Below are 12,569 nucleotides of genomic sequence, written 5' to 3'. Positions count from 1 at the left end.
CCGGCCCCAGCTGGTGCAGGTGCATCATTGCAAGGTGCCTGGGACCACCCAGGTTTGGAAAGCCGCACAGGTCCTTCCCGGCTCTGCTTCTGGGCCCGAGGCCCTCCCCCCCCCCCGTGAGGCCCGGGGCTCATCGGCCCAGCCGTGCTGGAGCTCGGGCTGCACCAGAGCTGACAACCCCCCGAGGGCACGGGATGGGACAGGGAGCGTCAGCCGTGCGGGGCGGCAGCGGTGGTGGCCGGCTCTGAGCCCTCGTGGCACTGGGTCTAGTGTCAGCCCTGTGCACGCCTGCGCGGAGCAGAGAGCAGGCCCCGGCGTCCAGGACAGCCGCAGGCCCGGGTGTGCTCGGCCGATGGAGGCTCCCGGAGGAAAGGAGCTGTTGCCATGGAGACCCAGCTCCTCTGAAACAGGCTGGCAGAGAGCCCAGGAGAGCAGTGCAGCACCGCGCTGCGCTCTGCTGACACCCCCAGCTGCCCCCACGTGACACCCTCCCCGGTGCCCCAGAGCACCCACCTCGCCTGCCCCATGCTGGGCCTTGCCGGGAGCGCGGGGCGCGACGCACGTAACCCTTGCGCCAGTCCCTGATGGCTGGGGTGGGGGTGCGAGGTGCATCGTTGCACAGAGCCGTGTGCCTTTCTCTTTAAACGAGAACGCTTTGCTGTCGCGCCGGGGCCCAGTGCTGCCTGATCCAGCTTGAGAGCGAAGCCAAACCAAACGGCTTCACTGGAGTGAGTGAGAAATAGTGGCCGTGTTGCACCGCAGGGACGGCAGAGACAAGGCTGGTGGGGCACCAGCACCGTTAGAAAGGAGACAAGGTGCTTAGCACCCGGGGAGTGAAGGGTTTAGCAGAGAGATGATGAGCTGTGAAGTCTCAGCCAGGGTTGGGTTTCTGCTGGGGGTGAAGCAGGAATCGAAGGGGCCAAGTGCACCCTGCACCCGTCCCTGCCTCACATCATGGCAGGGGCCAGGTTTCAGGTGCACGAGGGACAGCGGCTGACACCAGGGCTGGGCCCAGCCTTTGGGGCCCTGGGGCTTGTCCCTTTGTTTCCCCTTCTCCCCAGAAGAGGCGGGCAAGGGTGGTGTCAGACCCAGTGCTGGGGTCCCTGGGGCCTGGTGGGCGCAGGGCGAGGGGCTGCAGGCACGTGGGGCCAGATGCCGCTGGGTGCTGGGAATAGCATTGCCTGGCCAGGCAGTTCATTCACGCAAAGTGCCACTAAAGGGCACAGAGAGGCAGGCGTACAGCTCTGCCATGTACCAGTGGCCTGTTGCAGCTGTGTGTGGGTGGGAGTGAGGAGCAATGCAACATGGGATGCCTGGAGGACCGACTGGACCCATGTCCCGTGACACCTGGTATCCACGCGTCACATGGACCCAGTTGGCAGTGAACCCATTCAGAAGAGTATTTGGTTTTCCAGGCATGCTTTTGAACCGTTCCAGGCGGATTTAAACCAGTTTAACAGGCTTGTTCATCTGTCCACTTTGGGTTTAAAGCAGTCCTGGTGCCATGTGTGTCCATGCCCGGGGCTCCTCAGTGCTGCGTGGTGGTGCCCTCAGCTGCCAGCCACGTGCCTCACCAGATGGCTCCCGGGAGGGGCAGCACCAGGACAGCAGCCGTGGGCGGGGGAGCTTTGTGCAGGGTTGCATGTGCCCACGTCCAACTCCTGTCCTATCTGTCTCTCTTCGCAGGCTTCTATGGGAGACCGTGTTCCATGGAGCAGAGGAGGCTTCTCTTCCAATGGCAAGTCCCTGAGCACCAGTGTGGAGGCCCCGGTCCGCGCGCTCCATTGAGGGGCCGTGGGAGCCTGCGCAGAGGCGGTGGCAGATGCCTTCTCCCGGGCAGCTCTGACGGGTGCTCGAGCTGCCTGCTGCTGCGTGTGTCCATTCACCCTCCCTGCCTCCTCCAGGGTTTGCTGCCATGAGCAAAAGGGCACAACGCTCCAGTCAAACCCTCCCCAGTTCTTCCCCTACATCTTCTCTCCCCACGCAGCCATGCCCAGTTCCCCCCAGCTGCATGGGTGTGGGCAAAGCACCGGCCTGGGCACAGGAGAACCAAGGGGCCCCTTACAGTGTGGGCTGAGAGAGCAGAGCAGTTTGGGGGCTGGGTGGCCGGGTGTGCATCCAGCCCAGTCGTATGCCAGAACTGAAGCATCCCGCCATGGTGCCTTCACTGGCTCGGGTGGTGCCAAGGGGCCAGGGTTTCCCAGCGTGAGCGTGGGTGGTGGAGCCGGGAGCCCCACTGGGCCCAGACCCTGCAGTGCGCTGACGTGGAAGCCTGCAAGTTGCTGCCACCAGGCCCAGCCGGGCTTCAACCTCGTGGCTGGCCCACGTCCCCAGCCAGATGTGGCCCCTGCCAGAGCATGCAGCCCTGGTGCCAGCACCCAGGGCTGGGCCCTGGACAGGAACGGCCACGGTGGCGTCGCTAGTCGCTCAGCCTGCTGGGTCTCTGGTGCTGGGAGAGCCGGGAGCAGGAGGGCCACCCTGTGCCACACCAGGAGCCATCTCTGGTGAGGCACGTGGCTGATGGCTGACGGCACCACCACATGGCACCGTGGAGAGCGCAGGAGGAAAAGGGGGCAGGAGCATAAGGGAGCTGATGGAGTTAAGGCTGAGGCCCGCAACAACAGGGTGGGCTGAGGAGGGGGTTGATGGGCTGGGAGCCCCCAGGGTAGGGGGTGGGTGTCCTCCCACCTTGGAGAGGGGAAGCCACCCTCAAGCATGGACCCCCGAGAGCTGGGGGTGCAACAGGGTCCTGTGAGACCATCCGCCCCAGGTCCTGGTCCCCACAGTGCTCAGCAGGGGCAGCAGTGCGCTGCAGCTGTGGGGCTGCTACTGGCCATGCTGCAGATGTGGGGAGCTGCTCACGGAGATGGGGGTGATCCTGGTCACTGCAGGGTGGGGGGGTGTTGCAGTAGCTTTGGGAGGGGCATGGGAATGGCAGCCACGGTGTGACCAGGCTGTGAACACCTCCCTAGGAGGCCCAAGCCAGAGGGTCTTGGCCTGTCACTGTCACCTCTGGGACCGTGGCTGGATGCTGAGCCTGCGCTGGGTTCTGCAATGTAGAGCGGGTGCTCCAGGAAGATGGGTGGGGGCCCCTGGGACAGGTCCATGCATCTGCCACGTGCTAGGTCCCAGGTTTTGTGCAGCATCTACAGGGGCAGGTCTGTGGCGTCCTGATGGCAGCATGGGGAGGGCTGTGCCAGTGCCCAGAGACCAAGGCGGGGCAAAGCCACCGCTGGAGCTGGCCCCCAACCTGAGGGCCCCACCGCCTGCCTTTGCTGCCTGGTGAGAGGCCCATGCCATGGACACACTCCTGCTGGTGTTGCCCATTGGGGATCTGATCTGTCCCCACCACAGAAGCCCACAGAGGTGGGCAGAGCAATGAGCATGGCGGGCACTGGAGCCCAGAGATGCCTCCCCCAGGGCCTGGGCTGCTGGCTGGGCCTGCCATGCATGTGTGTGCACATGTAAGTGTGCATGTGTGTGTTGGGGGCTGCACCCAGGCAAGTGGTGCCTCTGGAAAGGGGTCAGAGTTGCTGCAGACACCACTAGGTACGTGCTGCTGTGGAGGCAGGGTGAGGGTGAAGGGAGCAGGAGCGGTGGGGGGAGACAGGCCAGAGGCGAGTGCAGCCTCTGGATCAGGACCACGGCTGGGTTGCGCTTGGTCAGGGCAGGCAGAGAACAGCCCCTGGCCGACCCAACCCCTGCCAGGATGGGCACAAGCCTGCTCCCACCTGGCAGCGTGTGGGGCTGTGGCCCCAGCGTGTCCCCAGCTGCTGCCTGCAGGCACAGCAGATAGATGCTGGCACCGGCCCTGGGCAGCGATGGGATGGTGCGGCAAGGCCCAGCTGTGCAGCACCACATGCAGCGCCAGTCGGATTGGCATGGCCAGTCATCGTGTCCGGCACGCTGGGTCATCCCCACGCAGGTCCTGAGCCAGGTGGGGCTGGACTGGTGCTGTGGGCTCAGAGGCTGTGCGCGGTCATCATCACCAGGGAGCGCAGGCCTTGGCCCTGTGGCCCAGCTGCTAGGCTGGGTGGAGGCCCACACACAAGCCCAGATGCCAGCGTCCGGTGGAGCTGCCAGGCCGGGGGGCTGCATTGCACTGGCCCGGTGGGGGGCTAGCAGGCCTGGGGACCTCCGTCTCCCTGGTGGCCTGGCTGTACCCGTGCCCAGGGAGACAGCGCGGTGCCCGCAGTGATGTCATGCCCTTGCCGCAGGCTCAAGCACTGGGGGCTGAACTGCTATATGTACGCGCCCAAGGATGAGCTGAAACACCGGCTGCTCTGGCGGGAACCCTACACGGAGCACGAGGCAGGTACTGGCTCCTCTGGGCCCCGGGCCCCATGCCAGGGCCAGGGCTGGGGCCGGGGCCTGTTCCAGGACTAGGGGTGGGAGCCAGAGGGCTGTGCCGGGGGGCAGGCGGTCTGCTGGGCCCTGTGCTCTGCCCTCACGGCCCCACCGTGGTCCCCAGCCCAGCTGGCATCACTCGCCACGGCCGCACAGGAGCAGGGTGTGGAGCTTGTCTTTGCCATCTCCGCGGGGCAGGACATGGTGTTCTCCAGCGCCAGTGACCGGCTCCTGCTGCAGCGCAAACTCAGGCAGGTACCGTGGGCCGTTCCTTCCCTGCCCTGGTGCAAGGGCGTGTGTGAGTGTGAGGGCCCCTCTGCATCCTGGTGCAAGGGACACGTGAGTGTGAGTGCCCAGCCATGTCCTGGTGCAAGAGCATGTGTGATTCTGAGTGCCCAGGAGGGAGGTGGTGTGAGGATGTGCATGAAAGTGCACAAACTCCCCTTGGTCCTAGGTGCCCAGGCTGCAGAGACATTTGCTGTTCCAGGCAGGCAGGAGATGCTGGGAGCAGCGGGGGCTGCTGCTGGCTCCCGTCCCAGGCAGACATTTGGCCACACCAGACCCTCCATGGGGCCATACCCGGCCCAGCACCAAGCCCCGCTGGCCCTGGGCAGGGAGCCCAAGACTGCCAGGGACGCCAGGCACTGGGAGCCTGGCCGCTGGATGCTCATGGCCATGGGTGCTGCTGGAGGGGGAGTCGAGCACGGGGAGAGACCAGGCAGCACCACGGGGGCCTGACCGCAGTGTGTCTCACAGGTGGCAGCAGCCGGGTGCAGCTCCTTCGCGTTGCTCTTTGACGACATCGACCCTGGCCTGTGCCAGGCCGACCGCACCATCTTCCCCTCGCTGGCCCAGGCCCAGGCTGCTGTGGCCAACGAGGCATACCGGGCGCTGGGGCAGCCGCCCGTCTTCCTCTTCTGCCCCACAGGTGAGGCCGGTGCCCGGGCAGTGCCCCCCTCCCGGCCTGCTCTGCCCTCCGAACCCCGGGCCCACTGCCCTGCACCCTGCAGTGTCCCCAACCGCAGATCCGTTGCCCCGCCAGCACCCCCAGCGTTCCCAGCCCTGGCCCCACTGCCCCACCAGCACCCCCTAACTCCAGCCCCACTGCCCTGCTAGCACCCTCAGTGCCCAGCACCTGGTGTCCCCAGCCCCTCTGCCCTGCCAATACCCAGCATGCCCCAGTGCCCAACCACTGCCCCACCAGCACCCCCAGTGCCCAACATGCCCAAGCTCAACCCTGGCCCCACTGCTCTACCAGTACCCCCAGTATCCCACCAGTGTCCAGTATGTCCCAGTGCTGCTGTCCTCCAGTACAGCCCAACACCAGACGCCCCTCGGCTGCTCTGACACTGCAGCAGGGTGCAGTTTCACCCATTCGCCCTGCCCGCGCGCCCCATGTCCCCTGACAGGCCCCCATGCTCTCTCATGTAGAGTACTGCAGCGCACTCTGCTCCCCCAGCCCCAGCCACTCCCACTACCTGCTGACCCTGGGCCAGGAGCTGCTGCCGGGCATCGGCATCATCTGGACAGGTGAGCGCCCACAAGGATGGGACAGGAGCATAGGGTGCTGGTCCCAGGCTGGTGTTTGGGAGCCAGCGGGACCCCGGTGTGGACATGGGCCCCCTGCCCCCAGCTGCTTCCTGCAGGCTTGTGCAGGCCCCTGGGTGCCCTGAGCTGGCGCTGGCTATGGGCTCCAGCCCATGGAGTAGAGTGGCCATTGGGGCCTGGCCCCTTCCAGCACCCTGTCTCTCAACCCCACCCCTTGTCTGTGTGCTCTTGAACATGCGTGTGCCCCTGCTGGTGTGGGTGTGCGCCATGCGTGTGCATCTGTGTCTGCTTATGATGGTCGGTGTCTACCTGCACCCGCCGTTGGGAACATGTCCATGCTTATACATGTCCTTGTGTGTGTCCTTGTGTGCCCATGCATACCTGTGCCTGTGTGGATGGTGTGTCTGTGGTTGGTGCCCATGCATGCATGTGCCCTGCATGGATTTATGTACGTGTGCATGCTGGGCCGGGACAGGCCCCAAGGTGGTGTCACGGGAGCTGTCGCCGGCACTCCTGGAGGAGGTGGAGGGCGTCCTGGGCCGCAGCCCTGTCATCTGGGACAACCTCTATGCCAACGACTACGACTGTCGCCGCGTCTTCCTGGGCCCCTTCACGGGCCGCTCCCCTGGGCTCATGTCCCGGCTTCGTGGGCTCCTGCTCAACCCCAATGGCGAACTCCAGGCCAACTATGTGCCCCTGCACACACTCGGCACGTGGCTGCGCTGCAGCCAGCAGGGACACGGCGCGCGCACAGGTACCAGCATGGCCTCCTCTGCACCGGGGACCCAGCTCCCGGCCTGCCTGGCTGCACCTGCCAGGGACCCCCTCTGCCTGCAGGGCCCCAGGGTGAGCGTGGAGGAGGTCTCCCCACCCTGGCCCCCAGCCCCACCCACAGCTGGGTTGAGATGTCAGGAAACGGCTTTTCCTTGGGGAGCTGCTAGGGCTGGGGGTCTCCAGCACTGGAGGGGTCAAGGAGAGGCTGGGCAGGGAGGATCCAGGCGCAGGGATGCCGGTGCTCTGGAGCAGGAAGGGATTTCCCCCTGGTCACACTGGTCTGGACTGGGGGGTTTCCGTTTCCTCTGCAGTGGGGGCACGGCCTGGGCCTGGGCTCTCTGCAGTGCCCATGACCCCCCGGTATCCTGGGGCTGTGGGATGCAATGTTTGGGGCTGTCAGGGGTGACTGTGTCCTGCTGGACCCAGGGTTTGTCTAGGCTGGTTTGGACAGGGCTGGGACTGGATGTGACCCTGCAGGTCCCTGCCAGCCCCACTTGCTATGGGGATTGTGTCTCTCCTGGAGGGTGCCCTCTGCCCGCTGACGCTGGGTGGGTGCTGAGCAACAGGTGCTGCAGTGTCCCGGGAGTGACCGTCCCCCTCTCCTCCCAGACGAAGGTGCCGCAGCAGAGCCCCGGGAGGAGCCGAGCTACAGCCCGCAGGAGGCCCTGGACCAGGCCCTGCGTGACTGGGAGGCAGAGATCCGCCAACAGGTGTCGGATCCAGGTACCGGGGGCCGCGTCCACACCATGGCAGCCAGAGGACCTGGGTCACGAGGAGCCTGGGCAGGGCTGGGCACACGTGGGCCATGGGATGTGTGCATGGCTGGGGCCGTGTGCTGCGCGGGGGGGCGGAGCACACAGTATAGTTGGGGCCAGGGTTGTTCCAGGGGGGCATTTTGGGAGCCCAGGCTGCTGTGGCCGGCATCGCAATGGGATGGGCACGGGACAGCACAGCATCACGCAGCCCTGTCTGCACCAGCCCTGCCTCCCTTCCCCCCTGCCCCCGCTTGTCCCCCTGCCTGCTGGGGCCCAGGGGAGCGGGGGCACCAGCAGGACCTGCTCCTGCCTCCGGGGCCTGTGCTGGTGCCAGGGGCACCAGCAGGGGCAGGGCTGGGGATCTGGCTCGGCCCCTGGGTCAGAGATGACCACACAGGCAATGGCAGCAGGGGAAGCAGCCATAGGCTGGGCCACACGCGCCAGGGTGTTTGGGGACACATCTCACCATGGGGCAACCCCTGCCCCCCACGTGCCCTTGTGCCGCAAGCTGCTCTGTGCTCTCCCCGTGCAGCGGGCAGCCCTGAGGAGATGGCGCCTGAACCAGAGCCAGGTCCCAGCAGCGAGAGCTGAAGCCACCCACAGCCCCTGAGCGCAGCAGCGGGAGGCAGAGAGCCGGCGCCAGCACCACGGCTGCACAGCAAGAGCAGGGTGCTGCAGAGGGCTGCAGGGCCCGGGGACAGCAACGCTGGGCAGGACGGGGCTGCACCCGTGGGCAGGGATGAGGACACGGCCCCTGAGGCACCTGTGCCACCCCCCACAGCCCAGGTGCCGACCACCCCAGGCCTCTCGACACCCTGTGGTACCGGGGCCAACGCCCGATGGAGCCCCACAGTGCCTGTGGCTGGCAGTGCCGATGCAGACCCTGCATCACCCAGGGCCAGCGCGGCCAACAGCTGCCAGAGCCCCCCAGTGCCCGCGGCCAGTGGGGCCAGCACCAGCCTGGACACTGCACGGCCCGGTGCCCATGTAACCAATGCCATCCAGAGCCCCGCGGTGCTCGTGGCTGATGGTGTCGGCACTGAGCTGAGCCCCACGCTGCCCCTGGCCAACAGCATCGATGCTGGCTCAGATCCCCCCTGGGCGCAGGCGGAGAGTAGCCCGGCGAAGGGGCTGGGGCTGGGGCTGGAGGAGCTGCGGCTGCTGGTGGAGCTCTTCTACCTGCCCTACACGCATGGGGCACAGGCCACCCAGCTCCTGCAGCACTTCCGCTGGCTCCAGGCCAACCGCCACGGCGCCCGTGCCCCAGGCAGAGCCAGCGACGCCGGCCTGGTGAGTGGGGCTGGCGTGGATGTGTCGGGGGGCAGAGAGCTCCTTGCAGGCCCAGGGCTGCCCCTAACTGCCCTGCTCGCGCTGCCCCGGCAGGAGGAGCAGTGGCAGCACCGGGCCTGGGCCTTCCAGCAGCTCTGCACCCGCATCTGCTGCCTGCACGGGCGCTTCGTGAGCTGCGCCAGCCGCGCCCTGTGCTATGACCTGCACCGCTACCTCTGGGACCTGCGCACCGTCGTGCTGGCCGCCCACGCCTTTGCCCTCTGGCTGGGTGCGTCCAGCCCCCGCACCCTTGTCCCCCTTGCTGGCTATGTGCCCCCCCCGAGCACCCTCAGTTTCCAGCTTGGTACATGGCCCCTACCCTTGTACCCCACCGGGGTATGTGCACCCCACCCTCACGCCAGCAGGGCATGTGCCTCCCTCCACGCTCTTGCCTCCTGGTGAGGCCCATGCCGTGCCCCCTGGGTGCAGCGGCTCAGGAGCGGGCAGAGGCAGGGTCTGTGCTGACATCCTGGCCCTCTGATCCCTGCTCTGCGACCGTCCCGTGTTACTCCTCTTGCAGACGGCCGCATCCTTGCTGACCCCGACCCGCAGGGCACATGGAGGAGCTGCTTTCGCTGTACGTAGGGGCACCCCCCACCCTGCTGGGCTGGCATCAGGGCCGTGGCATGCCAGAGGCTCCAGTACCCTTGGCTGGCTCAGCTGGCAGTGCTGGGGCCCAGCATGGAGGTCAATGCTGCCCCATGAGCCAGTGCCGGGGTGCAGCCGCCATGCCCTGGCAGGAGCTGGGGCATGGGGACAGACAGTGCCAAGTCAGGGCCCCGTGTCCCCCATGCCGCAGGCAAGGCCCTGGGTCATGGCAGGTGCAGACTCACTGCTGTGTGCCTCCCCCAGGGTGCCAGAGCAGTGCCGCGGCCCTCGCCCTGGCCAGGGATGTGGAGCCCTGGGTGCGCCACGGCGGCCTCTCGGGGGAGCTGCAGGTGAGCGCCCGTCCACCGGGGCAGGGGCACTGTGCATCAAGGGGTGCAGGACACCTGGGTTCTGCTCCCAGCACCCCCACCTTGCTTGGTGGCCCAGGGGGGCAATTCCTCCACCTTGGTGCCATGGGGAAAGGGCTTTGCTGGGCAAAGATGGGCAGTGCCTGCAGTGCAATGACGGAGACTGCATTGCAGGCACTGCTGCCCGTGGGGAACAGCTGCGAGCTCTTCCACTACCCGCCCCCACTCGTGCCCTCCAGCCAGCACTACACCCTCCGGCCCCTGCTGCCACAGGACCAGGTGGGTGCCACAGCTGGCTGCTCCATAAAATAATCTGCATATATGCTAATCTGTGCTATAGAGACTTGCTGATGGGCAGCAGCCTGGGCAAGCGAAGCCCGAGCACCCCCAAGCCAGGCTGGGAGACCTCCACACATGCTGCCTGGCCCAGTCCTGGCCTGGGTCCAGGGACAGGTCAGTCCTGTAGCCCAGGCATGGCCATCCCGTCCGGGCACCTGCCGGTTGGTGCGCAGGCAGGAGCAAGTGTGCGCTGGGGCAGAGCAGAAGCCCAGCAAGCTCATCTCATGCAGGGCCTGGCAACCCACGGCCAAATGGGAACAGCTGGGGGGGGGGGGTTGCAGGTCAGGAGTGAGGGGCACCAGCAGAGCTGGGGGGCAGGAATGAGGGAGATGGGCAGGGCTGGGGGTACCTGGGGACGGCGGGGTCCATTCTGAGCTGTGCCTGGGTCTTGCAGGACGAGCTGTACTGGCTGTGCCGGGAGGGGGTGGAGTGTGGCCCTGATGCTGCGGAGACGTTGGCAGCGCATCCGGACCTCCTGGGGGACTGGTAAGGGACGGGTGCCCACGGCGTGCCCCTCGCGTGCTGCTGCACTGGCCACAGGGACCAGGATGAGGCTGGCACACCCGTTGTACTGCGACATGCCAGTGGGTGGTGCTGGGGTGCGGGTCCAGGGGTGCTGTGTCCCGGGGGTTTGTGTGGCTGCTGTCACTGGCCCAGGAGAAGGGGTGCCATCATGGGGGCAGGCCGGTGCAGTGCCCGTGGCCCAGCTATGCTCTTGCCCTGGCTGACAGGCTTCTGGGCAGCTTCCTGCGGCTGAGCCCCGAGTACATGTTCGTGCTGGAGGACACGGCAGGGCCCTGCGGGTATGCAGCCGGCGCCCTCCATGTCCAGAGCTTCCTGCAGCAGCGCGAGCACATCTGGCTGCCCACCATGCGGCTCAAGTACCCCCGCACCCCGGACGGCGCCGCTGCGCAGGTGAGGCCCTGCTGAGTCTGGGGGATGCGGGTGGCGGGGAAGGTGCCTAAGCAGGGACTCGACAGCAGTGTCCAGAAGGCAGAAGGTTTCCTGACAGAGGAGGGAAAACACCTTCCTTTCACTGCTGCAGACAGCAGGGCACGGGCCCGTGGCTGGCAGACCGGAGATTAAGACAAATTTATAATCTTAGAGTCCCAGAGCTGTGGGACTGGCAGGGACCTCCATGGGTCACATCCAGTCCAACCCTGGCCTGAGACGGTATCAGCCCTGTCCAAATCAGCCCAGACAAACCCCGTGTCTAGCCTCATAGCCACACGATATAGTCACCCCGGATGTGTCTGGACGGTTTAGGAAGGGGCTGATCCTGCCTGGTGCAGGGGCTGGGCCTGCTGTGACTGAGGGATGGGGGGACTTCCCTGGACCCTGATTGACTGCTGTCCGTGCCGCAGGGCACCGTGGGGGAGGCGGTGATGTCCTTCCAGGCAGAGCCGCTGGCTGTGCCCCCAGCTGTACTGCAGCGCTTTCCCTCGCTGGTGCAGCTGGGCACCGCGCCACGTGTGCGGGACCCAGGTGCTGCCCGCGGCCTGGCCATCGCCCTGCTCAGCGCTCTCCGCGCCAGCGGTGAGTCCTGACCCCTGGGTGTGGGACACAGCATGCCCTGCACAGGGACGGGGGCGGCGGGGCCTGGGCCAGGGCTGGGAAGGGGGCCATGCCCAGGTGTGGGGCTGGGGTTGGGCAGGGCTCACAGCCACGGGGCACCTCTCCAGAAGACAGCCTGTGCCCGTGGTCAAGGAGCGTGGGGCAGGGGAGGCCAGACCAGGCTGGGGCAGGGCACCTTGTTATCTGGCCCCGCCACTCCCAGTGCAGCCCCTGGCTCGGCTCCGGCCCATGCTCTGACCGGCAGGACCAGGGTCCCGCACACTGCCCAGCCCAACCGGGCCCAGCCTGGCCTGTGACTGCAGTGACCGTGATGCCTGCTTTCCCTGCAGGGTCCCGGGGCGTGTTCTGCGAGGTGAGCACCGCGCAGCACCACCAGCTGCATTTCTACGGGAAGCTCGGCTTTGTGACGCTGCCTGGCGGGCAGGCCCATGGCCCTCGCACCCAGCTCCTGGGCCGGCTCCTCTGAGCTTGTGGCCACAGCCCCAAGACAGGCACAGAGCAGAGGGAATGGACACGGGAAGGGCCGAGGGCAGCACGACAGTGACATGGGCCCCAAGGGTGCAAGCCCTCAGGCTCTGGACATGGTAGGCCCCACAGGCTTCCCCTGTCTGGACAGGGTGGCAGGGATGCCCAGCCCCCTCCCTGCTGGCCCCGTGGCAGGAGCAGAGGGTCTCGGTGCCAGGGCGCTTGACCGGCTGCCGGCTCTGCGGGAGCTCCCGGACGATGTGCGTGGGAAGGACGGGCCTGGGGGACGCTGCTGCTTCAGCTGCAATAAAGGACGTGTCCAGGTCTTGGCTCAGTCTCTTTTTTGCAGCAGGGGATGAAACTGCCGGACCTCCCTCCCCTCACCTGCCACTTGCTTCTGATGTCCCCTGCCCCAGGGGAGGCTGAAGCTGCCTTGGTCCCCACCGCCTCCAGTGGAGCAGCCCCACAGGGCGCTGCAGGC

The 12,569-nt window shown here is 66.8% G+C and overlaps 2 protein-coding genes across 2 annotated transcripts in view; one reads left to right on the top strand and one right to left on the bottom strand.

Annotated features, from left to right (window-relative positions):
* LOC109324481 overlaps nt 1–4,202 on the bottom strand; it is a 10,591-nt gene extending 6,389 nt beyond the window's left edge. Inside the window, exons 1-2 of the mRNA XM_019556489.1 lie at nt 2,490–4,202; nt 1,566–1,569 (exon numbers count right to left, since the gene is read on the bottom strand). Coding sequence (XP_019412034.1) covers nt 3,007–4,098 — 1,092 coding nt within the window. The 5' untranslated portion in view covers nt 4,099–4,202 and the 3' untranslated portion in view covers nt 1,566–1,569; nt 2,490–3,006. The remainder of the gene's footprint in view (nt 1–1,565; nt 1,570–2,489) is intronic.
* On the top strand, nt 1,599–12,375 carry LOC109324416 (protein O-GlcNAcase-like). The gene is made up of 16 exons (XM_019556417.1): nt 1,599–1,738; nt 4,218–4,315; nt 4,472–4,602; nt 5,104–5,275; nt 5,779–5,877; nt 6,371–6,649; nt 7,279–7,435; nt 8,018–8,714; nt 8,808–8,982; nt 9,274–9,330; nt 9,606–9,691; nt 9,884–9,988; nt 10,443–10,534; nt 10,780–10,963; nt 11,413–11,584; nt 11,953–12,375. The coding sequence occupies exons 1-16, from the start codon at nt 1,710–1,712 to the stop codon at nt 12,087–12,089; spliced, it is 2,670 nt and encodes an 889-aa protein (XP_019411962.1). The 5' UTR covers nt 1,599–1,709; the 3' UTR covers nt 12,090–12,375.
* The last annotated feature ends 194 nt before the right edge of the window (nt 12,376–12,569 follow it).

The sequence above is a fragment of the Crocodylus porosus genome, unplaced genomic scaffold, assembly GCF_001723895.1.
Source record: "Crocodylus porosus isolate Cpor-Errol unplaced genomic scaffold, CroPor_comp1, whole genome shotgun sequence".
In the NCBI taxonomy this organism is placed as follows: domain Eukaryota; kingdom Metazoa; phylum Chordata; order Crocodylia; family Crocodylidae; genus Crocodylus; species Crocodylus porosus.
Note: the sequence above shows the minus strand (reverse complement) of the source record. Positions and strands in the feature narration are given on the sequence as shown.

Bases quoted from the DNA above. Each gene is read 5' to 3' on its own strand.
- LOC109324416 (XM_019556417.1), top strand. From the start codon at position 1,710: ATGGAGCAGAGGAGGCTTCTCTTCCAATG. The intron at 9,692-9,883 runs GTGAGCGCCCGT...ACTGCATTGCAG, and splicing joins GCCTCTCGGGGGAGCTGCAG to GCACTGCTGCCCGTGGGGAA. The intron at 10,964-11,412 runs GTGAGGCCCTGC...TCCGTGCCGCAG, and splicing joins CGGACGGCGCCGCTGCGCAG to GGCACCGTGGGGGAGGCGGT.